We start from the raw sequence: 26,583 nt of genomic DNA, 5'->3' as shown, positions 1-26,583 counted from the left end.
CTGTCCCAAATTCTTGCCCACTTCTTCCTCCCTACCATCGCCACTATCGTCAGAGCTGACGTGTACGGTGTCTGGTGCATTTTCTCATCTGGTTTAAAGGGAGCACTCTCAGCTTGAGACCATAGGTCATGACTCTGGGAGTCTGAGGCAGAGGAGCCCAAAAGACCAAGAGCTGGAGGGAGATGATAGAGGTACATGGAAGTGAAGGATTCAGTGAGAAGTTTTGGGGCTGCATCCCCGTGCTAAAGAGCCCTGTGTGGATACTGTATTCTAGGAACCTGGGACAGTCTACTGCCTCCTTTCCTTGATAGCCAGTGCTTGTATGGGCCCCCTGGACCAGGAGCAGCCCTGTTTCATTCCCCTGTGGCTGAGGAGTGTGATCATATGTGGCTGCTGTGTCTTCCTCTGAGAAGGGACAGTGGCTGCAGGCACTGAGATTGATATCCCCAGCACAGTGTTTCCCAAAGAGGTCCATACATTTGGTGGTACCCAGGGGGATTTCACTTGCTACATGCAGGAAAAAATTTTGTTTTAAATGTTACATCTTTATTTTTATAGTTACCTTCTTCTTCTTTTTTTTTTTTTTTTCTTTTGAGACAGAGTCTTGCTCTGTCGCCAGGCTGCAGTGCAGTGGCGTGATCTTGGCTCGCTGCAACCTCCACCTCCTGGGTTCAAGCCATTCTCCTGCCTCAGCCTCCCGAGTAGCTGGGACTGCAGGCGTGTGCCATCACTCCCAGCTAATGTTTGTATTTTTAGTAGAGGTGGGGTTTCACCGTGTTGGCCAGAGTGGTGTCGATCTCTTCACCTTGTGATCTACCTGCCTCAGCCTTCAGAAGTGCTGGGATTACAGGCTTGAGCCACTGCGCCCGGCCTTTACCTTCTATTTATAGCAAGAGATACTGTTTTTCCATTTATGGTAGTGATGTATATTTCCTATTAAAACTTTAAGCCCAAAGTAAATTGATTTAAAGAAAAAAGTACAGGAAGTGCCTGTGTGTGAGAGACTGCTATTTGGTGAACTGCTCTAGTAAAAGGGCACACTGTCAAGTGAGATAAAGCAGGCTACAATTAGTATAGGTTGTGGGATTCCATTTTTTTTATTATTTATTATTATTATTTTTGAGATGGAGTCTCGCTCTGTTGTCCAGGCTGGAGTGCAATGGTGCGATCTCGGCTCACTGCAGCCTCTGCCTGCTGGGTTCAAGCAATTCTCTGCCTCAGCCTCCCGAGTAGCTGGGATTACAGGCGTGTACCACGACACCCGGCTAATTTTTGTATTTTTAGTCGAGATGGGTTTTCACCATGTTGGCCGGGCTGTCTTGAACTCCTGGCCTCAAGTAATCTGCCCACCTTGGCCTCCCAAAATGCTGAGATTACAGGTGTGAGCCACTGTGCCTGGCCAGATTCCAGTTTTAAAAACACACGATGTACATTTCAACGTATAGTTACCCTCATGAAAAGATAAGTCTGGAGAGACAGAAACCAAAGTATTGACAGTAGTTGGTTATCTGTGGAAGGTGGGATTAAAACTGATTTTCCAAATTATTTTTTTCTCTTCTTGCTTAGATTTTCTCATTCTTTCTGCACTGACAGTGTATTCCTTCTGTGATAAAAACATGGCTGGAAAGCCCATGTCACTTTCTGTCCTCCTGTCATCTCCTCTTCGCCTCTTCCTCCAGTTACATGCTTGCTTCTTCCTGTTCTCCTCAAGAAGGAACATGGGTAACTGCTGCCTTCTTTGTGTTTTGAGTGACTGTTTAACTATTTCTTCCTCCAACTTAAGATGCCAGTAGATTTTATTTCACTAAGAAAGTAAAAAATACATTTAAATTTATGCACAAATGGTTCTTGGGGTGGTAAACTATATGCTGCCTTTAAGTGCCTTTAAGTCTTGCTGCCTTGATGGGCCACAAGACAGGGTAGCAGTTGGGAGGGATTGTCAAGATAGTCCCTCTGAGACAACCACCAGAATAAGACTGGAAGGCCTGCTTCTCCTTTCTTCGCCTTATTAACTCACTGGGTTACCTTAGCTTAAGCAAGACCCCTGAGAGTCCCCATTTCTGCAGCTGGGTCAGACGATAATCCAGATTCCCAGATTCCATATGAATGAATCAGTAAGCCCAGGGACATGGACTCATAGTTTGGAGGAATTGCTTGAGAATGCTAACTGAGATGGAGCTAAACTGTTAGCTTTACCACTGTGTATAGGTGACCCATTCATCCGAGTTTGCCCAGGACTTTCATTTTTTTAAGCCCTAAAATTCTTATATCTTGGGCACTCCCAGTCCTGGGCAAAGAGGGACACTTGGCCACCCTAACTGCAGATGTTTAGGTCAAACACAGTGGTATTGGCAACATGGAGAGGATAGGGAAAACTGTGTAGTCATATATCTTCCTAGCCAATCTCCAAGGGAAAGATAGTAGATACTCAATATCATAAATGTAATACCTTTCTCATGAAATGCCATTTTGAATACAAGTTTAGTTGACAGCACCACTTGTCCTGAACGATGTACCCCAAAGTGGCTGCGATATCACTCCCACCTTTTCCAAACATTATCAGCCCTCATGCAATGGCTGCTGAGCTCCAGTAGCCAGAGGGGAAAAAATGATATGTCCTCACCTCACTGTTTGTAATCTTATTCATGTTTGCAATTTTAATCATTTCTGCAGAGAAAAGGCAAACCTTGCTGTTACCCTCTGCAATGACAAGGAGGAGATCATGGCCCAGGCCACCTTCCTGGACTACCCCAACTGGAATGTTGCCAAGCAGGACGACTGGGTGTCAGTGTTCCGGGAGCTCGACAGTGACATCCCATGCACAGTAAGAAATCACATACAATGCTTATTAGAACACCCTGAATCTTGAGGGGGAGTCCTGTGTTTGTAATTATGTCTTTCCAAGTTTTGGACTGAACAGTGTATGACATCATGACACTTAAAAGTGAAGGTAGCTGGTGGGGAGGAAAAGGGCTGAGAGTAGTGCCAGAAGGGATAGGAAAGGGCAGGGAGTTGCCAAGTTGGCTAGCTGCTGGCAAGGCCTGGATCATGCTCCACTAATGAGGGCAGGGGAGGAATTAGTGGAAGTGTCAAACGTGTGCTTCCAGGTCTCATGTTGTTCTCCAGGCGTCAGTGTCCAAGGTCATTGATATGTTAGGAGAGCACCTGCCATCTACACACTTGCCCTTGTAATCATGACAGCAGAGCCTCAGACTTCTGTCACATTCTATAATTTTCAAAATGCCCTCGTGAACCTTGGCTTATTTAATGTCTTCTAGCTGCCGGCACATGACAACTTGTTGGCCAACAGAAGCTAGGTTAGTGGTTCCCAGGAGTCTGGCTGGGTACCTGGTGCCAAATCCTGAGCTTTCCCTACATGCAACCTGCCAGAGCCAGGCTAGAGACAGGCCTCAGTTTTTGTGGAGTGCCAGAGGCTGCAACTCTGGGCAGCACCCTTGCCTTATGGTGGAATTCTGCAGCATGTCCCCAGAGCCCTCATGTCAGAAGAAAAGGGAATGCCAAATGAGTGTGTGGGTGAATTCACCCCCCGTACACATGTGTAAATGTGCACACATACACCCACCCCTAAGCAAATTATTCAGCATTTATTTCACTAGATGGTGCCTTCCCCTCATCTTTTGTGCTCTCTCCTACCCTGCCACCCTGTATACCCAAGGACTGTTGTCAGAAAAATTATCCCAAACTTGGAAATAGACCAAAAAGATTATTTCAGTCCAATGCTTGCACCTTTGGTTGACTAGCCTGTTTTACAATAGTGTAGGAATGGCGATTAGCCTGTAGATTTTTGTCCATTAGGATATAAAGAATTCCTGTCTGGAAAGAGGCAACCTCAAAGGTTATGGTTTATTATGGTTATGGATGTGACCTATTTGGTATCTAATGTGGCAATTTTATTCTTTGCTTTTCCTAGTAAATCACCTGAAGTATCCAGCTCTTCAAGTGCAAAGAATCATTTTTATCATCTCACTGGTTGCCTCATTAATTGATAAGTTGAAGTTGAATAAACCTCTGATAGATGTTTATTTTATATTTGCATTAGGGTTATGATTTTACCTTTCTGAAAATTATAAATTAACACTCTTACTCATAAACACATGTCACTTTTGTTTCCTTTCAAACTGTCTTCTATGACAGCATAGAGCTGGACTGTCCAATATAGTTGCCACCAGCTTTATGTAACTAATGAACACTTGAAATGTAGCTAGTCTGAATTGAGGTGTTCCATAAGTATAAAATATGCCAGATTTCAAATACTTAGTAGAAAACAAAGAGTGTATAATATCTCATTAATGATTTTTATAATGATTGCTTGTTAAAATGGTACTATTTTGAATAGATTAGGTTAAATATTAAATTAAATATTAAACATTAATTCACCTTTTATTCTTTTTTAATGTGTCTACTAGAAAATTTGAAATGACATTTGTGGCTTGCATTACTTTTCTGCTGGATGTCACCAGTATATAGGGCCTTAAGGTTTAATGTAATACCTATCCCAGGGGTATTTGCAGCTGAAGTAATGATTTCTGTCTTAAAGCTAAAGAATAAATCTTGCATTGTAATATTTATGATGGAAGAGAGAATTTGGGAGACAAATCAAGCAAATAATAAGCCATGTGCTCCTGAGGCTAGTCCTATTCAGAACGTAAGGCAGATGTTGAGTGAGATTATTGTGGGATTAAATGAGTGAATACACAGCAAGTGCTTAAAATCATGTCGTCGTCATCGTTATCTGGACTTTTGGGGTTTGTATTGTTTGCCTTTTGGGAGTTTTCAAGCTCATGAATCAAAACATGGTTTTCCTCTTGCGCTTTTAGGGACCATACAATTCTTTCTGAGTGCTTCTGAGTCACACACCATCCAACAGAAATGGGGGAAAGGCACACAGAAGTGCCGTTGGTCCCACAAAGCTGTCTAGAAAGTTACTCAAAAAACAAGAAACCCAGGCAGCACCCGTGCTGTCCTGATATAGGTGCCAGCACTACCCTTGCCAGTCAACCAGTCCACATCTGCACTATTTCCAGAATTTGAAGATTTGTTCATAAGCACAGAGGTACCGAGTTGAGTGGACCAATGTGTGGATGTTTGAACCACTTACTCATTATTTAGGCCACTTTAAAAATCTGCAGAAGGAAGAGACAAAGCTCTTTTAAAACTTGGAAGATTTAACTGGAAAGTCATGTTAGAATCTTACTACTGTGAGTTTTCAGCTCCCAGGTTTTCTGGATCCCAAGAGTAATATTTGATTCTGACTCTGGGAATGTTGAACAAAACAAGCCAATGGATTCTGAACGTGGCATCTGCCTTCCATTTTTCAAATTCATAAGAGAATCTCTCCCTCCTGTCACATGAATAGAGCAGCAGCTGCTGACTCAAGAGTGCCGGGAAAAGGGTGATTGTCTTTCACTTGGCATAGACACCCCTGAGGACAAGACTACTGAGTTAATAATCGATTTCACTCCCCTGCAGGCTCTTCCCTGCCCACAGCTCATTCGTGAGGGCTGGAGGAAGGGCGGGTGCTCTGGACTCATTTACGATCCCTGTTTCCTTGAATAATTCTGAGCGAGGAGGACAGAAGGCGGCAAACAGAGTCAGTGAGACAGCTCAAATGCCGCCTGGGTGTTGCATCACTTAGACATAAAATATCAACCATAAATGCCGGGCTGTTCTGTGTCTGTGGATGCCCCAAAACCCTCCTCCAACCCTGCTCTGACCTAGCCCGAATGCTGACTCAGCCTTTAATCCGTGTTCTCTTTTCTTCTGCAGCCCCTGAATACCTTGTTCATGCACCTCTTTGTGGCTGTGGATGAGTATTCTGTTGGCTGTTGCAAAGAGATTCTTCGGTGAGTGGATGGGGTGGTGCAGTGGTGAACATGAAAGAGACTGTGTGGATAGTTTTGAAATAGTTTTTAAAAGACATGAAATTCTTTGGGATGTTTAATTTGGTTGTAATTTGTGGCTATATTAAAATATTTACTTTGAATAGCAATAATATTTCTGAAAGAAGATAATTCTTTGAATCTATTGTCCATTCTGCACGCTGATATCATTTGAGGCAAACTGGTAGTACAGTAATTTAAAGAAATGGATTTGGGGTGAGGGGAGTAGGAGAAGAGTTAAGTGTCACAAGCTTGGACATTTCTAAAAACTGCTTTTCTTCATCTTATCCTTAGAAATGTTTATTAACATGACAGACTTCAAAGCATCCTGAATAATAGGATGCATGGAAAATGACCAGCAGGGCTACCGAGTCATGGCGATGTGTCTCTGACAGCCTCTGACAGCCTGCACAGACATTTGGGGGTGGTGACCGCAGCTTTCAAGTCACTTTGTAATGTCACACCAGACCGTCCAGATGCCAGGTCAAAGGTTAATATTAGCAGAAATCTGGTGTGCCATATGAACATGGCACCCTTTATTCTCTCTGCCTCCATGGGACAGATCGAAAAGGGGCCCTTTAGAACCCAAGGAAAAGTAGAGAAGAAAAAGAAATTGCCTTGAGGCTGTTCTTGCCATTGCAGGTGGGGAACAAAGGAGCCCATGTGGATTTAGGAGTACCTCACCTTTTTAGCGACATTTGTCTTCATAAAGTGCCAGCTGATGGGATTGCTTTGTTATTAACACCAGCCCACCCTCTCTTTCCTCACCAGAACCGTGTATAAGGCAGTGCCAGAGCTGCATTTCATATTTCTCATCGTGCCGTCCTACATGAGCCTAGGTAAGGCCTGCCCAACCACCTCTGGTCCCCAGTAGCAAACACTGAAAATTCACTCCCAGAATGGTGCTTTGGGGAATGAGAAATAAGAATGGTCTCCAGGTCCTGAATGTATCATGTACATATTTGATTAGAACAATTAAAGCACAATTTAGAATGGAAACTACATTTTGTTCTGACATCCCAAATTTATTTCTTGATAAATAAGGACATGTTTCTTTATCTCTGTGATTTAGGCTCAACTCTCATAACTGTTTTTGACCAAGTGGGGAACATTCCATGTCTGACGTATGAGGAAGACTTTGCAGTGCATATATGTCACAGGCACAGCCACTATCCTCAGCTGCACGTTCGCAAAGCCAGGTACAGTTGGAGTCATGCCTTGTGTGACCTAAGCTTGCTTCACTGGGACAGTCATCTTCCCAAGACTCTTTAAACTACCAATGCTAAGTGACCATTGCTTAGATAAAAATTTTTTACAATACCCATAAACATTACTTCATTTGGATATCTTTACAGTTCCCCTTAATGACATTATTTGCAGGACTATCTGATGATACTCATTTCGTTCTATGTGGCTATAACATTGTGCATGGACTCCTTAGGGGTTTCTGAAAACATACAATCCTAGGTCCCACACCAGTAAGATAACTTCCAAATAAAACAAGCTTGAAAATGAACCTGCCTATTCAGTTTTCCTGGTAAAACCCAACTATTTTCTGACATTCAGTGAGTGAGGATGCTGTTGACCCCAAAGAGGGGTTTTCCAAGTTGAAGGTCTCTACCATCAGGTGCCCCAAGTTCAGCAGTTTTAGGGAGATGGCTGTGGCAGTGTTTTCCAAAGATGGCTGCCATACCACCTTCCACCCCGCAGGCTCTTATTTGATGTGACCTTGCCACTCCTCTCTTCAAGCCTTGGGGGTTCCATCCTCTCTTCCTGGAGCTGGGTGGGTTGTGACTACTTTGACCAGTAGACCATGGCCAAAGGCGTGCTCTGGGACTTGTGAGGCTGGAAAGCTTCTGCCTGGTACTCTCAGGATGCTTGCTCTGGAGGAAGCCAGCTGTATGTAAGAAGTCTGGAGAAGCCACATGTGCACAAGGGAGGGGTGGTTGACAGCCTCAGCTGGGCTCCTGCTGACAGTGAGCTTCCACTGCCCACTGTGTGAGCGAGCCATTGTGGACGCCCAGCCCAGCAGAGCCCCATATATCTACAGCACAGCTGACCTCTGATTGGAGCCACATGAAAGACCCAAGTGAGGATGCCCAGCTGAGCCCTGCCAGAGTTCTGACTCACACAACCGGGAGTGATATAAATTAGCTGTTAGAAATAAGAGTGCATTGTGAAATCATCTCACGGGGGTGGTTGCTTGGCTTATCAGTGAAGAATAAATTGTATCTTTTAGGATCAGCCATTGCTGTGTTTGAGGAATGCTGACTTTCTTTAGAAAAGTATTTTAAAAGTTTTAAAAACTTTATAAAAGTAAGAGCCTATCATTTACCAGGCATGTAGCAGTAGTATGGCATTGTTGTTAAGAGTTTGCAATGCTGGCATCAGATAGATGTGGATTCTGATCTTGGCTCTCCTGCTCACCAGGTGGGTTAACTTACAAAAGGAAAGTCACCTCTGCGGGGGTGTAAGTTCCCTGTCAGTGGGTGTAAGCCTATTGTCTACAGCACAAGATTGTGATGATGGTGAGCTAATGAATGTCAAGCACATAGCACACTTCCTGCCACGTGTAAGGGCCCAGGAAATATTAAATATTATTATGACAGAGGGCCTTAGAGTTAAGTGGTGGGGAGAGACTCACTTCAGTTAACTGTCACGTTGGTAGCTGAGAAGCAGGGTGCACAGAGAGAGATGAAGACAGCTTCATTACAACCTCTCCCCCGCCCAAAAAAAAAACCTCTAATTGTCCATCCATCAGTAAATGTTGTTTACTCTTACAAACTGTGGTACATCTATACAGTGGATGCTACTCAGCAATTCAATGGAATGAACCATTTACATATAGTAGCGTGAATCAATCTCAGAAGGTTTATGCCGAGTGAAGGCAGACTTAGAAACAAAAAGTATATACAGTACTGCTGATTACACTTTTATGATGTACAAAATGGGTGAAAAGCATCCATAGAGATAGGAATCAGATGGAGGTAGAAACCAAGATCATGGAGATCATGACACGGGCTGGAATTCTAGCAGCGACAGGTCACAGAGATCCAGGTTGTTGACAAAAAGAGTCAAACTCGGTAAAATGTTTGAAGAGATTTATTCTGAGCCAAATACAAGTGACCAGGGCTTTGTGACAGCCGCACGAGGTCCTGAGAACTTATGCCTGAAGGTTTTACACATTTTGGGGAGATATGAGACACAAATCAGTAAACACAAGATGTGCATTGGTTCAGTCTGGAAAGACAGGACAACTCAAAGCAGGGAAGGGCCTTCCAGATCATAGGCAGATTCAAAGATTTTCTGATTGGCAGTTGGTTGAAAGGGTTTATCTAAAGACCTGGAATCAATACCAGGGAGTGTCTGGGTTAAGACAGGGGTTGTGGAGACCAAGGTTCTTATTGTGTCGATGAGGCCTCTAGGTAGCAGGCTTCAGAGAGAATAGATTGTAAATATTTTTTATCGAACTTAAAAATATGCCTGACTCTTAGTTAATTCTCTCTTGGATCAGGAAAAAATGCCAGGAAAGGGAAGGGGATTCACCACAGAATGCAGAATTTTCCCAGAAGAGACAGCTTTACAGGGCCTTTTCAAAATATGTCAAAGAAATATATTTTGGGGTAAAATACTTCAGTTTATTTCAGGGTCTGCCCTGCTGTCATGTTGGTATCTTATTCCTACAAAGAGTCTGTTCTGTCATTCTTAAGGTCTCTGTTTTCGTGTTAATCCTGGTCAGCTGTGCCTTAATGGCAAAGGGAAAGTATAATGAGGCATGACCAACCACCCATTCCCATCATGGGCTGAACTGGTATTTCAGGTTTATGTTGGAATACCCTTGGCTGAGAGGAGGAGTCCATTCAATTGGTTTGGGGGGCTTAGAACTTTATTTTTGGTTTACATGGTGGGGAAAGGATCAGGTCAGGTGCATAGATACAGAGAGACATGTTAGAGAGTAGGACTTGGTTACAGTTGGATGGGGGAGTTGAGGGATGAGGAGTTAATGGTAATTCAGGGTTTTCAAGTTTAGGGGAAATGGTGATTTTATTAACTGAAAGTAGAAATAATAGATTTAAATGGACAGGAGAAGGTTGGAAATCGAAATAGAGGGAAAAGCCAAGTTTGAGATACACATTTGTGAGTTGTCAGTTTGTCGATAAGTGGTGAGATCATGAAAATGAAGGAGATTGTCTTGTTGAGGGGGAGATCGTACCGTGAAAAACACAGGACCAACCAGGGCAGAACTTTGAAAAATGAAAACAAGCTATGAATAATAAGAAAGAAAACTAGAAGAGAGGGAGAGGAATATAGAAGAAATTAAGACTCATAAAGTGGCAAAAGATGCAGGGAAATGAAATTATTTGAGTAAAAGAGAAGCCATTAGATTTGGCAATTTAAAAGGCACAGATAGGATGAATAAAACTGATACTTCCAGCCAAACTGACCAAGAAAAAAGACAAATTGCCAGTATCAGGAATGAAAGAGGTGATATCACTACAGATCCTACAGGGATTAAAAGATTAATATGGGGACACTACAAATAACTCAATGTCAATAAATCCAACAATTTAGATAAAAATGGGCCAATTCCTTGAAAAACACAAATTACCAAAACTCATTTAAGAAAAAATAGATAACTTGGATGCTTCCATATCTATTAAAGAAAAATCAGAAGAACTTTGGGTGAGAGGGAGGGGGCCCTCCTGCCCAGACATTGGCCTCTTCCCAACCCACAGCCTGATTTGCTCTTTTTCTCCTTTTTCTCTGCCTGGCGACAGAGCGAGACTGTCTAAAAAAAAAGAAGAAGAAAAAAAAAAAGAGTTTCCCCATCTGTTAGGTCAAAATAGTATTTTCTTGCTTTAAATTGCATTTGTCTAAATGTGTGAGAGTTTGAGTGCCTTTTATAGGTTCCATTTTAAATGAATAAAATACTTGAATTTAAAGTAATTTCCAGTTAAGCTAACATCCTACTGGATGATTAAACATGTTCCTACAAAGTAGGCAATTCTAGACAATTTCAAAGGATTAGGCAGGGGATAGATATGAGTTAGTTACAACTGACAGAAGCAAATTTCTGAAAGTATTTTCTTAAGTTTTAGTCAGGATACCCGATTTTTATCTTGGGAATTATCATTTTCTGGAGGTATGTAGGGCTTAAGTACTTTCAACTTAGTTATTCAGCAAGGCATTATTGTAATAGAAAACTTGTATATAAATCCAACACTGAAAATGACATGTATAGAAACAGCCCATCCCAAAATTCCCTATTCCTTTCACTTTTTAGTAAGGTATTGTCTGTTAATTTACTCTCTAATACCCTACTTGTCACTCAGGATGCAGGGTGCAAGAGAAAAGGTGTGGGATGTGCTCAGCCCAGTGCCTGGCTCACAGTAAGCATTTAGTAACAGATGGTTGTGGTTTGGTCTCCCTTTCTCCCTCCTTTCCTTCCCCGCTTCCTCCTTCTCTTCCTTTCTTCTCTTGAAAACTTGAGTGCTATGGACTATAACCTTCAGTGGACAAGGCTCACAAAACTTGAAGTAAACCTGGATACCTTAACCTGAGGTCTTGCACATACGCCCCCGATGGTGTGCCCACAGAAAATCTGAAAGAAGCAAAGCACAAGAGGAATGATAGCGAAGAGGTGACAGTGGATACTTTGCAGTGAGGAAGGGATGTTTGTAAGAAGATAAATGGACAGTAGGGAATTCATGTGGAAATGAATTGTATGACAGTGCCTTTGCCTGCAGAAGGTAGAGAGGTGTGGCACATTTTAGAAAGCCCTCGATCCACGTGTTCAGATTCGAGTTTTGATACTTGCAGGCACAGGATTTCATGTATCTGGAGAATGCAGTTGTGTGGACTACCTCCCTCCTTAACAACGCTAGAAAAATGGAGACTTTACACAAGTCAAACAGGCATGGCTGTGTGGCTCTTAGGCCACCTCCTTTCTCTTATTTCCCTCACATGTTTTTTGACATCCGTTGCAACGATAGTTACTTGCACTGATAGTTAATGGTGAAGAATACAATTCTTTTTTTTTTTTTTTTTTTTTTTGAGATGGAGTCTCATTCTGTCGCCAAAGAACACAATTCTTTTTTTTTTTTGAGACTGAGTCTCGCTGTCGCCCAGGCTGGAGTGCAGTGGCCGGATCTCAGCTCACTGCAAGCTCCGCCTCCCGGGTTCACGCCATTCTCCTGCCTCAGCCTCCCGAGTAGCTGGGACTACAGGCGCCGCCACCTCGCCTGGCTAGTTTTTTGTATATTTTAGTAGAGACGGGGTTTCACCGTGTTAGCCAGGATGGTCTCGATCTCCTGACCTCGTGATCCGCCCGTCTCGGCCTCCCAAAGTGCTGGGATTACAGGCTTGAGCCACCGCGCCCGGCCCGCAATTCTTAAGACACTGAACCAGTGAAGGGTTTGGGGATGTAATTATCCTTCGGCCATTTGGCTAGTGACACATTCAAAACCAATGAATTAACGCTGTAATCCCCTGTCCCGTTTCTTTCATTTATGCATGTGGAAAATTATGCTGTAATCTGCCTGTCTACTCAGACAGTAATTAATGAAGTTACTGTTTTGTACTTTTCATACTATCTGAAATAAAGCACAGCTACTTCTGGACATACCTTTAAAATCTGCAGTGGGCTTAATTAATCATCCATGGTGGATTTGAGATGTTTAGATTTAGAAACTATTGGCATGCTCTTTTTCTGGGGGGAAACCTGTCTTTTTCAAGGCCGCCTGGGGCTGGTAGGAGACTTGGCCAAGGAAGGATTATGTGCTTTCAAACAGTGTTGTGAAATAACTAAAGTTTCCTTAGTGGAGTATTGCTTCTTTGTTGATAACAATGGTTGATTAAATTTGCTCAACCTTGTTGCTTTTTAAAATAGATGAAAAATCACTGATCATCAGAGAAATGCAAATTAAACCATAATGAGATACTGCCTTACTCCTGCAAGAATGGCCACAATTTGAAAGTCAAAAACCAACAGATTCTGGTATGGATGTGGTGAAAAGGAACACTTTTACACTGCTGGTGGGAATGTAAATTAGTACAATCACTATGGAAAACAGTATGGAGATTCCTTAAAAAGCTAAAAGTAGAGCTACCACTCGATCCAGCAATCCCACTACTGGGAATCTACCCAAAGGAAAATAAGTCATTATATGAAAAAGATACATGCACACACATGCTTATAGCAGCACAATTTACAATTGCAAGGATATGAAACCAACCTAAGTGCCCATCAACCAATGAGTGAATAAATAAAATATGATATTTATACCCCATGGAATACTACTCAGCCATAAAAATGAACAAAATAGTGTCTTTTATAGCACCTTGGATGAAGCTGAAGGCCATTATTCTAAGTGAAGTAACTCAGGAATGGAAAACCAAATACCGTATGTTCTCACTTGTAAGTGGGAGCTAAGCTATGAGGACACAAAGGCATACAGAGTGACATAGTGGACTGTGGGGACTGGGAAGGGGGAGGTTGGGAGGAGGTGAGGAATAAAATCCAACCTATTGGGTATAGTGTACACTGCTCAGGTGATGGGTGCACTAAAATCTCAGAATTCACTATTAAGGAACTCATCATGTAACTAAAAACCACCCGTATTCCCAAAACGATTGAAATTAGAAAATAAAATAGATGAAAAAAACATTCTTTAAGATTTAAGACTGGTGGTTTGTAATTACAAAGTTTTAACTCTTAAGACAATCATTTTCGTGAAGCATTTGATAGTCTCATGTCATGCTTTTTAGAAATCCACTTAAACTTGACTTCTGAGCAATTTCATATGGATAAACATTCTGATGTTTGTTGTGAATATCCTAAAGCATTCCAAAAGAAGGGGTAGAGCAATGACAGATTTTCCCCAACAATCTTCATGAGTAAGATTGGTAAGTGACCCAGTAAGTAGACCTTGGTTGACGATCCAGCTGGAGCCATACTATCCCAGGATGGACATTTAGATCAGATGTGCTTTGAAAAGCACATGACAAATTTGAGCTTAAAACCCTTCATAATTTTTAAAATCACGACATTTTCCAAGGACTAGAAGCTGAATGACTCCAAAACCCATTTTGAAGTTCTATAGCACGAATACTATATGGGGTTTAGAAATGATAGATTTGATTTTCTTAAAGAAGACCACTAGAGGTCACAAGAGATCTTAGAAAGAAAAAAGGTGCTTGGTTTTGCATACCTGAAGTCAAAGAACAATCTAGTTGGTGCTGATCTTAGGTTCTCCTACCCCACACTGAGACAGTGTTCATGGTAAAGAGTTGGCGTAACTAGAACACACTGCATTCTCTGGCACTACCACTAAATTAGATTTTCTGTGACTTTTTTTCTTTCTTCACTGGTTTCTTAAAATACACACACAGGTTTGAAGAAATATATTGATGGCGTTTGAAGTGACAACAGAATTCCTTTTACAACTGTACCTTTTAAAGTCCAGCTAGTGAAATGCAAATCCTCTCTGGATATGGAGACTATCATCAGACAGGAACGAGGAGGCTGTGCCAGGATTCTGGATGCAGAGGTGCATCATGTAGTGCAGCAGCCAGACCGTGGAGGCAATGAAGCAATCTCAGGATCTGCGTGTCACCCAGAGACCCATCAGGCTGCAAGGGAGAGCTCTGCATGGCCTAGACGTCGTGGTGCTCCTAGCAAGCACCAGCTGACCAACTGGTGGAAGTGCTGAGGGAGTTTGTCCTCTCTTCTCCCCAGCTCCCAGGAAGCCAGTGAGAGCTACCGGCTCATTACTAGCTGTGGACTTAGAAGACACCCATTTCCCAAGTAGGGTGTCCTGGAGAGGTGGTCGATTTTCTTAAAGTGTGGGTTCAACTCCATTTCACATGGCACAGTTTTCAGAGTCTGATGGAAATCTGGGTGTCTGAGAGATTGATAAGTCTTTATGAGGTCGACCGTTTGTTTCCTCCAGAGAAGTTAAAATAAAATATTGTATAATTGATGACATTAACAAGCACATTGCTGCCCCCTCCAAGTCACATTCTGAATGGAAGATATAAAGTAACTTTGCTTTTCACTCAGAGAATTGTACTATTTCCATTGCACTCTGTGTTGATCTATAAACTCCGCATCGTCATCACCACTGGAACACTGTGTGGCATGTCAACACCAGGGCACGTGGCGCTGCCGCACCAAATTCACAGTGGCTCTTCTTACATCCTGCCTTTGACAGGCAGCGCTCATTGCCTCAGAACACTCACGTTGAAACATTTGACTACATGGGTTGTTTTCCATAGCTGGGGTGTTTTGTTTCTGTGGGGCTGGACTTTGTCATATGCCATTTGAGACTATGTGAGGCTGATGTCATACTTTATCATTAGCACTCGGGCTGATGCAAGATCATAAATTATCAATTACCCCAAGGAATGCATTTAGCAGAACAAGTTCCTCTTTATCCATTTTGGGGAAGGGCTTAAGAGAGAGCCTCTTCAGAACTCCAAGATTTGGATGTTTTTCTGTTTTTCCCAGAAGAATTCGTGTTGAGGTATGATTATGGATAACTTTGTTAATGGGCTGCTCGGTTTCATGAGCAGGCCTAGGGCTCTGGGTCTCCTGGAACCTTTATTCCTGATGTTTATAGCTGTAGAGTAATATTTTTGTGTCCATCGTATAAATAAAAGCCTATGGTGCACAGTTGATTGTGTGTGATTGCTGTCTTCATTCACTTAAAATGATTAGGTTATTGAATTATTTTTCCATTATTTAAAATGTCTGTTAATAAATATTGATGCAACCTTTTATTTTTGGCAAAATGTTTGAAAATGGATTTGTTGACTACTCTCTCCTAGAATTTTTTACAGATTATTTTTAGCCAATATCATCAAGGACTCTTCTTACAGAGAAAAGCCACCACCTCTTATTAGCAACACCCTTTTGGCAGGTTAAGTGGGGAAGTGAGTTGTTCCTGGAAGGCAGCAGAATGTTCTAGGCTTTTTCTGCCAAGGTTCTGAGGGCTCATGTGGAGAACAAACACTTGCTAAGGACTTACTGTGCCCCAGAGAGCAGGCTGTAATGCGTCATTTGGATCTTGCAGCTATTCTTGTCGCTACCTGTTTTTTGTACATGAGAAAACCAAGGCTTAGCATTGAAGTGACTTTGCCAGTTTCTTAGGAGAATCAGAAGGCTAAGCAGAGGGGCTATGATGCCACCAGCATGGAACCATAGGTTGAGACTGCCCAGATGCTGCCCCTTGGGCATAAAAATTCTGCCCTTCACTGCTGTCACTGTAAATAGGACCCTTGACAAGGTCTTAGCACAAGGTACGGGCCCGGTTCACGTTGGCTATTGCTGTTGGGCTACATGCTACAGAACTGCTACAGAATTCCTTCTGTGTCCCTAAAGAACATTTTCCCTGGTTGGGAAGATGCTACACCTTGGCTATAAGAATTAGTACCAGAACTGGACAATATATATCCAGTGATGATCCCATCATTGGGTTCCTGGGAAAGGAGATTGGGAGAGAAGAGTCACTAGAGGGTGTAGGGTGGAGATGAGCTTTGGGGATGCTGGAATTAGGGATGGGCAAGGGGGTCAGAGCGCTGGCTGGGAATAGAGGTGGGAAGGAGGGAAGATGGTGAAGTCTCCTTCTAGAGACAATAAGTGAATCAACTCGTATCATTATTGGTGACTAGGGTGGAAAGATGGAGGCAAAGAATTTTGTGCCCATCCCAGAAACAGTGGGGAGCTTGCAAAAGTGGAGTTTTTCAAAACTAATTTCAACTTTTATTTTAGATTTAGTGGGTACATGTGTAGGTTTGTTACCTGGGTATGTTGCATGATGCTGAGGTTTGGGGTACAATTGATCCCATCACCCAGGTACTGAGCATAGTACTCAACAGTTTTTCAACCCATACCCTGCTCCTTCTCTCCCCTCCCTAGAAGTGCCCAGTGTCTATTGTTACCATCTTTATGTCCATGAGTGCCCATTGTTTAGCTCCTACTTTTGAGTGAGAACATGCAGTATTTGTTTTTTTTTGCTCCTGCGTTAATTCCCTTAGGGTAATGACCTTCAGCTGCAACCATGTTGCTGCGAAGGACATGATTTCATTATTTCTTATGGCTGCATGGAAAAGTTTTAAAGTAAGATGAAGAAAGCAGGGTTTTAAGAAGATTAGTGATGGTGGATGGAATGACAGAGTTTCTCCTTACAGTAGTCAATGGGAAGTGAGTGCAGTGATTCAAGCTTCTGTAGTAAGAAACTCTCTCATTCCACCCACTGACTGTAGAAGTTCTGCAGTTCTTTTTAGTTTCTCCTACCTAAGTAATAATGATAATAACAATAACATTGCACATAATCTTTTTAAACATTTGCTATTTTTATGACAGATGCACACATAGTAACATAGAGAGGTAAAGTACTCAAGGTCACAGCTGGGCAGAAGCAGGATCCAGACACAGACAGCCTGGCTCCTCTGCTCAGGCTGTGACCACTATGCTGTATCATTTTATTTCTAATATTTTCAAGAGCACCATAAGACTTAATGCATTTATGGTGGTCCCTCAGTCCCCTGGGCCACAGGTGACCACTGATAATGCTCAGTAATCACACGCAGAAATAGACGGACAAGTGGTCAAGGCCTTCCTTTGGTAAATTATTGCAGGGCTGAAATAGCTTGAAAAATGACTGTAGCATCAGTAGTACAGTCATACCCATTCAGAAAACGGTTGACATTTGTTTCTGGCTCCCTGATTTAGCCTCATCACTAGAAATTCCTGCTGATGCCCTTGCATGTTGGAATAAGACTGTTTGGTGGTGATGACATCAGGTCCAGGTTGACAGTTTAAGAAAACAAAGGATCTGGTTGCCTGGATAATGACCCTTTGCTGTCTCTCCTTCCAGAGAGTTTTGACTAGAGGTGTATTAGTCCATTCTTCCACTGCTGTAAGGACATACCTGAGACTGGGCTATTTATAAAGGAAAGAGGTTTAATTGACTCACAGTTCCGCAGCGCTGGGGAGGCCTCAGGAAACTTACAATCATGGTGGAAGGGGAAGCAAACGTGTCTTTCTTCACAAGGCAGCAGGAAAGAAGAATGAGAGCTGAGTGAAAGGGGAGACTCCTTCTAAAACCATCATATCTCGTGAGAACCTTTTCACTATCACGAGAATAGCATGGGGGAAACTGCCCCCATGATTCAATTACCTCCCACCAGGTCCCTTCTATGACATGTGGGGATTATGGGAACTACAGTTCAGGATGAGATTTGGGTGGGGACACAGCCAAACCGTATCGAGAGGTTAACAAGAAGATTCAACCTGAGGAGTCATGGTGATGGTCCCTTCCATCCTGAGTTCTCATCTTCTGTGTGTGTGTGTTTTCCTCCTTGTACCATGGTCTTGTTGGCTGGCTCCCTCCTTACCTCTGAAGTTTTATAGACCAGAGACCTGGTTTTTCAACTGTGTAGTTGTTCCATCAAGATACTTACTGTTTTTAATGAAAAACCAGCATCATTTCAACCATTATACTTGTGTCCACAGAGGCAAAGATTTCATCCTGGGAGCAGGGTGAAGATTTTCATCCAGAGTGCATGGGGTCATCCAGTTTAAAGAATTTACACTTAGGGAGTACACCTGTGGCAGGATCAGGGGATTCGTTCCTGCAGGGGCAGGAGGAGTGGTGGCAGGGCTGGCTGGATGATAACCTCTAACCTCTGACCCCTAGCCGAGGACTCCCCCCTCTCAACTCTTTTGCTTCCTGCTGCAAATTTTCAAAGGAAGAGTCTAAATAAAGGAGGATTTTTGAAGTGCATCGTCAGCTTAGCAGAGTGTGAAGGCAGAGCTTAAGTCACTAGACCAGAGCTCATATCACGGCTCTGCTACCAACTATTTCTGTCATCTTAGGCAAAGCATTTCCTCATCCCCATGGGCCTTGCTCTCCTCCCTCTGCAAAGTGAAAATGGCAGTGCCACCCTCCTGGGATCGCTATGAGAAACACAGTAGCAGAAATCATCCGGATAAAGCCCTGAGCTTTATATCTATATACTGATCACTCAGTAGATGGAGCTCCTATTTATGTCAAAGAGAACATATTAGAAGACAAAATGGGATGATGAAGATGGTAGCATGGTAAAGCTCGGGGGGGGGAGGAAATAGACATTAGTAGCCAAAGCAGATATACTAGAAAAAAATAACACAAAGCTGAAACATTTTTACAGGAAGAGTATCCGAAAAAAAAAGTATAAGAACATCCCAGACAGGTAAAAAATAGCACTAAATTTACCCAAGAATGTGCTAAAAAGAAAAAAGGAGTGTTAAATCCTGCGGCAAGATGGAACACAGGAGCCAGCCTCCCCAAGTTGCAATAAATCTGGTTCTTGTCCCCACCCACCGCTGCCCCCCGTCCCCAACTAGTTGTCAAGGTCTCTGTAAAGGGTCCTAAGCATGGAAGCGGAGTGGATGTCCCCAGGAGGGTGAGCAGTGCTCCATCACCTCACCAGCCTTCCCCTCCATGGCAAGTGCAGAGACATCTCAGGAATAAAGGATTCCATGGGCCAGTGTTTGAAAAATGAATAAACAACGTTAAATATTCTTTACTGTAGTGCTTCTCAGAGTCTTTAATATGTAACTGTGAAGCAGGAAGAAACTTATACAGGTTATTGTTTTAGGCACTGGAATTATTTGGGCTGGGAGGATGCTCGGGACAATATCATAGTGGTGTTTCTTAGAACATCCTTGGGAAGTGCTGCCCCTAGTCTCTTGTCCCTTGGCCCATGACAAGTGCTTCCCTGCATCCCGCACCCACACATGCCAACTGTGTTCCCTCTGCCTGCCATGTTCTGCTTCTAGGTTTCAACATAACTTCCTCCCTTTCTCTTCATTCTGCTCTCAGCTCAGATGACCCTCCTCACAGAGGTCCTCCCTGACCACTTGACTCTCTCACTCTCTATCCCAAAGCATGTATCATTATTTGAAATGTTTAGAATTGTCTAAATTGGTTACATCTTTATTGTCTGTTTCTCCTATTAGAAGGGAAGTTCAGGCCAGGCACGGTGGCTCACGCTTGTAATCCCAGCACTCTGGGAGGCTGAGGTGGGCAGATCACAAGGTCAGGAGATAGAGACCATCCTGGCCAACATGGTGAAACCCTATCTCTACTAAAAATACAAAAATTAGCTGGGTGTGGTGGTGCGTGCCTGTAGTCCCAGCTACTCAGGAGGCTGAGGCAGGAGAATCGCTTGAACCCGGGAGGCGGAGGTTGCAATGAGCCGAGATTGCGCCACTGCACTCGAGCCTGGAAACAGAGTTAGACTCCCTCTCAAAAAAAGAAAAAAAATGGCCAGGCGCGGTGGCTCAAGCCTGTAATCCCAGCACTTTGGGAGGCCGAGACGGGCGGATCACGAGGTCAGGAGATCGAGACCATCCTGGCTAACACGGTGAAACCCCGTCTCTACTAAACAATACAAAAAATTAGCCGGGCGAGGTCGCGGAGCCTGTAGTCCCAGCTACTCGGGAGGCTGAGGCAGGAGAATGGCGTGAACCCGGGAGGCAGAGCTTGCAGTGAGCTGAGATCTGGCCACTGCACTCCAGCCTGGGTGACAGAGCGAGACTCCGTCTCAAAAAAAAAAAAAAGAAGAAAAGTTGATATCATGAGTGTTACTGTAGCCCTAGCACTTAGAACAGGGTCTGGCACATAGTTGGTGCCCCGTTGAAGGAAAAAAATGAGTGAACAAACACTGAACTTCAGCCTTTCTATTAAACAGGGTGGAAGACCATGACGATCTCATGCCAATATTTATGCGCTATGACACAATTCTGAAGGAAACTTACGGTGAATACTTCCTGGCCGAACTAATAGAGGCCCAAGATGAAGAGAATCATGCCGTTGTGTGTGAGGTTAGTGACTGATCCATGTGGGGACACACTTAGTGAGAGGAAGGAGGGATGTGAGTGGTGTTGCTCTTGTGTTGCTGGGCACCCCTGGAGCTGCCGTTGTCTCCCTGGCCACCCCGGCCCTCCCACTGCCCTTCCAGGTGGTGCGCCAGGCCAGCTTCCTCCCCTAGGTTACTGACTTTAGGCTGTCTTTTGCGAGGTCCTTCCAGATGCCCAGGGTGCTGTAGATTCTTGCCTTGTTCCTAGAGTGAGAGGGAATGGAAAAGACCCCCCAGGGGTGCATAGGGGGATTTCTGAGAATCCCCAAATCTCAGACTTCAGAAGTCACAAACCAGCGTTCTGCTGGCAGATGGATTTTGTTTGAGTTGGAGAGGTATTTTTTTTTAACGTTTTGTTTTGACATAGTTTCACACTTAAAGAAAGTTTATAACTACCCAGATTCTCCAAATGTTATCATCCAGCCCCATTTGTTTTATTCTCTTGTTCATCCTTTCTAATTCCCCACCCCCCTCTTTCTCTCTCGCTGGCTTTCTCTCTCTCTCATGTAATTCTGAACCATTTGAGAGTAAGTTGCATACATGATGCCCCTTTACCTCTAAGTATTTCAATGTATATTTCCTAAAAACAAGGACTCTCTCTTAGATAACTGCAGTACAATGATCAAAGCCAAGTAATTATGATTCCTATAATTCTTTTTTTTTTTTATTTTTTTGAGATGGAGCCTTGCTCTGTCACCCAGACTGGAGTGCACTGTCATGATCTCGGCTTACTGCAACCTCCACCTCTCGGGTTCAAGCGATTGTCCTGCTTTAGCCTCCCGAGTAGCTGGGATTACAGGTGTGTGCCACCACGCCCAGCTAACTTTTATATTTTTAGTAGAGATGGGGTTTCACCATGTTGGCCAGGCTGACCTGAGGTGAACTCCTGACCTCAGGTGATCCGCCTGCCTTGGCCTCCCAAAGTGATGGGTTACAGGAGTCAGCCACTGCACCCAACTAGTTCCTGCAATTCTTTTCTCTAATCTGCAGACTTTATTCAGATTTTTCTGACAGTCCCAGGAATGTCCTTTATGGCAGAGGTAATTCCAGGCCATTCATTGCATTCAGGTGCTCTGTTTCTTCAGCCTTTTTAAATCTAGAACAATTCTCCAATCAGTCTTTATCTTCCATGACAATTACAGTTTTGAAGAGTACAGGTCAGACATTCTGTAGAATGTCTCATTTTGAATTTGTGCAATGTTTTCTCATGATTTGATTCAAGTTATATATGATTAAATATTTTTTAATTAGCAGCTAATGTAAAAATTATGAAAGTCTATATAATAATTGAAATTTCTAGCTTTTCTAAACAAATCAGAAGGCCCAGCCTATTGGGCCCAAAAGACAGCCCATACCGTCTAATTCATGGTTCTTCATCTACTCATTACTCATTATTTGTTAAAACTATAAGAGCTGTTTAAAGAATATTACTTTTCTTGAAACTAGGAATGAAAATTTCTCTTATTTGGTTGACATGAGCAGTTTGAGGCTTTGTTCTACATCAGTGGTTCTCAAACTTGGCACATATGCAAATCACTTGGAAGGCTTTTAACTATCCATACCATGCCAATGACTTGGATCCAGAATATATACAAAGAACTCTCACAACAATAGAAAAATAATCCACATAAAATGTGGGCAAATGATTTGAATAGACACTTTTCAAAAAAATGAATAAATAAAAGATACAATTGGCCAATAAGCACGTGAAAAGACATTCAACATCATTAGTCATTAAGGAAAGGCAAACCAAAATCACAGTAAGATACCACTTTACCTCCCCTAGGAGAGTTAGAATCAAAAAGCAGGACAGTAGCAGATGTTGGCAAGGATGTGGAGAAACTGGAACCCTCATTCATTGCTGGTAGGAATATAAAATGCCATGGCCATTTTGGAAAAAAGTCTGACATTTTCTCCAAAAGTTAAACATAAGAGTTACCATTTGACCCAGCAATTCCATACACAGAATTGAAAACACGTGTCTACACAAAGACTTGTATGCAAATGTTCATAGCAGCATTTTTCATAATAGCCAAAAAGTAGAGATAGGCCAAATATCTATCTACTGATGACTAGATAAACAAGTTGTGGCATATCCATACGAGGGAATAGTACTAGGAAATAGAAGAATGAAGCACTGATACATGCTACAGCATGTTGGAACCTTGAAAACGATGCTAAGGAAAAGAAGTCGGTCATAAAGACCACGTATTGTATGATGGCATTTAGATGAAAGCCTAGAATAGACACTTCTGTAGAGACAGAAGGTAGATTAGTGTCTGGAGGGAAAGGGGAAGGAGAAGTGACTAATATTGGGCATAGGCATCGGTTGGTGGGGGGATGAAAATGTTCTGGGATTAGATAGTGGTGATGAGTGTACAATTTTGTGAATATATTAAAAACCACTGAATTGTGTTTTTCTTTTCTTTTCTCTTTTTTTTTTTTGAGACAGAGTCTTGCTCTGTTGCCCAGGTTGGAGTGCAGTGGTGTGATCTTGGCTGACTGCAACCTCCACCTCCTGGGTTCAAGCGATTCTCCTGCCTCAGCCTCCCAAGTAGCTGGGATTACAGGTGCCTGCCACCACACTGGTTAATTTTTGTATTTTTAGTAGAGATGGGGTTTTGCCATGTTGACCAGGCTGGTCTCAAACTTGGCCTCAAGTCATCTGCCCACCTTGGCCTCCAAAAGTGTTGGAATTACAGGTGTGAGCCACTGCACTAGGCCTGAATTGTGTATTTCTTAAAGGGTTGTTTTTATGGTAGTTGAATTGTATTAATTATATCCATTTTTAAAAATCCTGTTGCAGGGGTACCCTTGGGCCAATTAAATGAATCTTTTGGGGGTGAGACATAATCCATATATTTATTTTTAATTTTAGACACAGGGTCTCACTATGTTGCCCAGACTTGTCTTAAACTGCAGTCCTCCTGCCTCAGCCTCCCAAAGTCCTGGGGTTGCAGGCATGAGCCACCATGCCTGGCCTCAATCTGAATTTTTAAAAATCTCCCCAGATGATTCGAATGTGCAGTCCAGGTGGTGAAACACTCATCTACATGAGGGTAAAACACACCTGGTGAGAAGTCATTCTAGACTTTATAAACATGTGGGTATTAGTTTCTGAAGCTAACAATTGGCCCTGGAAATTAGATTCTGAAGTACTACATTGAAAGAATTTTTATTTATTTTTATTTTATTTTTTAAATGTTTGTTTTATTTTCTCATATTTAGGTTTTGGCATGGTTTCTCAACTACCTGCTTTCACGTATTCTCATTTAGCCATTAGCCCCAGGCTACCAGGCTAGCCACAGAAGGGAGGGTTGGAAGCATTTGGGCCTAGCAGCACCATTTGGAAAGCTTGTCTTTACACAACTAGACAGAAACTCCTGAGAAGTGAAATGATTCATACAGACCCCAGTAAGGATTTTCATGACCAGACTTTACTCATCAGGTTTAATCAGGGTCTTTGTTTTTGGAAGGCTTTCAATTATTTGGTTTCGAGGTACGAGTTTTAGTCTGAATCACTTGAGTCAGTGCTTTGTAGAGAAGCCGCAATGACCTCTTCCCCCACATTCTTTCTCTCTCTTGCCATATGTTTCACACTTTCAGTGTGTGTAAACATCAGAGCAAAGCCGTAGGCTGAAAACTGAGGTTCCAACCCTGCAAGGATTCTTTGGTGTCTTGCAAGAGGCAGAGGGCATCCAGCCCCATCTCCTTCCAGAGGCTGTGGTGCCTCAAGCATCAGAGGCTTTGTGTTCTGTGGAGGGGAGACCACAGACCTCGATCTTCAAATGGAAGGGCAGAAACAAGACTGTGGGCTGGGATCTGGGAGGGGACCTCTAATCTGAAGTGAGCCATGTCTGACGTCTGAAGCCTTTTGGGGTTCAAGATCAATGCTGTTGCTACCCTTTTTCCTCCCTCCCTAGGGGCCTTTTAGGCAATGGTGTGCTGGAGCCAGCTTGCTCTGGCTCTCAAGGGCTAATTGTAAATCTTCAGGAACTCTGCAAACTGCTTGTTAAATACAGCTATTATTAAAAATTAAATTATAGAAACATACAATGTAATAAATTATATTAAAACAAAGTTAATAAATACTTGAAATTCATCACCTTCAATTTTTTTTTGCTATTCTCCATGCTCTTGAGGGTTTTTTAAAAAAATGTCTGTGGTCTCTGTACAGCGGATGTAAGAAATAATGGCTAGCTACTGTGCACTCCCTCCCAACTACATGTTTAGCGAGATCACACTGTTCACTTGACGTTGGCCATGATGCGAGTGCTTACACCTCAGAAATCGGCAGAAGCTACAAATCTGGGCTTTCCCCCCATCGGCCATGATGAGAGTGCTTATACCTCAGAAATCAGCAAATGCTACAGACCTGGGCTTCCGCCCTCCCCCACCGGAATGCTGATTAGGCATTTACAGGCACATGTTACTTTGAGGCAACCACTGTCAACCAGAGGAAACAGAAAGAAGTCCATCAAGTTTGTCTCTTTCTGAACAGCCATGGCAGTTCCAGGCCATGCACGCAGCATGCCTGAGGGCAAGGCTGTGCCCTGTGGGAAACCCTTATGACTGAAAGGGTTTTTAGTTACAAGGACTTTCTTTGACTTGATAGCTAGTTTGGAGGAGTTTGGGGCCATCACTTCATACAAGTTCCTTGTCATAATTGTACCCTGGCTTACCTTGACATCTGGTGTTTACTCCAGGCTGAGGTTTTAGGGAAGGGTAGTTGGAGGCCAACGGCGGCTCCTAGTGACAGATGGGCAGAGCGTCTGCTTTGGCATCATCCATGGTGTGGGCAGCAGTGGTCCGAGTAGGCACCACTGACCTGCAGGCAGGGAGAGCCTGCCAGGTCAGCCATGCGCTTGGCATCAGGAGGAGAGGATCAGAGCCAGCAGTGGTCACAATGAGGGCAAAACCCTCATGGTGGAATATGGACCTGTTTGGGAAGACAAGGCCACAGTACATATAGTTTTCTAGCAATCTAAACCTTATGTGTCATGATGTAGATCTTTACAGGACAAGCAAGAAAAACAAAACCTTCAGTTTTGTTCTCCAGTAGAAGATAATTGAAGACACTTGTGGTGGAAAGTACTTCTGTCACCAAGAAGACAGATAACAGCCAGCAATCTGCTTTTCTGTTGTACAAGTTTAAAAAGTCCATTAAATCCATTTATTTTTTTCAGTGCATACACAAGAATGCATTTGGATACTCCTGCAGATTCATATTTAAGAACAATCTCAAATCGGTTATTTGAAAGAAACTCAAAGGCAAAAGCAGACACTTCCACAATATGTCCTTGCTCTGTTGTAGTCTGTAATTGTGAACTTTTGTAAATTGTTACAACCCTGGATGAATGATGGGAATATAACAGGTTGTAGAATTGGAGAACGTTAAATCTTTGTTCCTAATGGCAAAACATGTTTTTCTCATTTTCATCAGAATGTGTGATCCGTGCCATTTGAAATCAAATTCCAAACACAATGAGCCATTAGTGTAATAGCTCATTACTAACAGCGGTCTTATAAATAATACATTCTTATCATGCACATGCAGCTCGCTGTGAAGCCAGCAAAAGGTATTTCAGGCCATCGAAGTTTTGTTGCGCCAGTGCGGCTGTGGATTAGAAGGACATCTCCATGTGAACCAAGATGGATGCCAATTTTCCCTGCCGAGAGTGAGGCTGGCCGTCTCTTTCTGCACATATGGTAGATGGATTGGTTAATCAGCGTCTGCTGAGTCTTGGGCCTGAAATTACAGAGAAGCCAGACAACT

At 42.9% G+C, this 26,583-nt stretch overlaps 1 protein-coding gene across 1 annotated transcript in view; it reads left to right on the top strand.

Moving 5' to 3' along the window:
* Positions 1 to 26,583, top strand: part of CFAP61 (cilia and flagella associated protein 61) — a 308,416-nt gene that overhangs the window by 16,529 nt on the left and 265,304 nt on the right. The window contains exons 3-7 of the mRNA XM_033185470.1: positions 2,674 to 2,824; positions 5,788 to 5,864; positions 6,672 to 6,739; positions 6,973 to 7,099; positions 20,640 to 20,772. Coding sequence (XP_033041361.1) covers positions 2,674 to 2,824; positions 5,788 to 5,864; positions 6,672 to 6,739; positions 6,973 to 7,099; positions 20,640 to 20,772 — 556 coding nt within the window. The remainder of the gene's footprint in view (positions 1 to 2,673; positions 2,825 to 5,787; positions 5,865 to 6,671; positions 6,740 to 6,972; positions 7,100 to 20,639; positions 20,773 to 26,583) is intronic.

The sequence above is a fragment of the Trachypithecus francoisi genome, unplaced genomic scaffold, assembly GCF_009764315.1.
Source record: "Trachypithecus francoisi isolate TF-2019V2 unplaced genomic scaffold, Tfra_2.0 Lachesis_group21, whole genome shotgun sequence".
Taxonomy (NCBI): domain Eukaryota; kingdom Metazoa; phylum Chordata; class Mammalia; order Primates; family Cercopithecidae; genus Trachypithecus; species Trachypithecus francoisi.
Note: the sequence above shows the minus strand (reverse complement) of the source record. Positions and strands in the feature narration are given on the sequence as shown.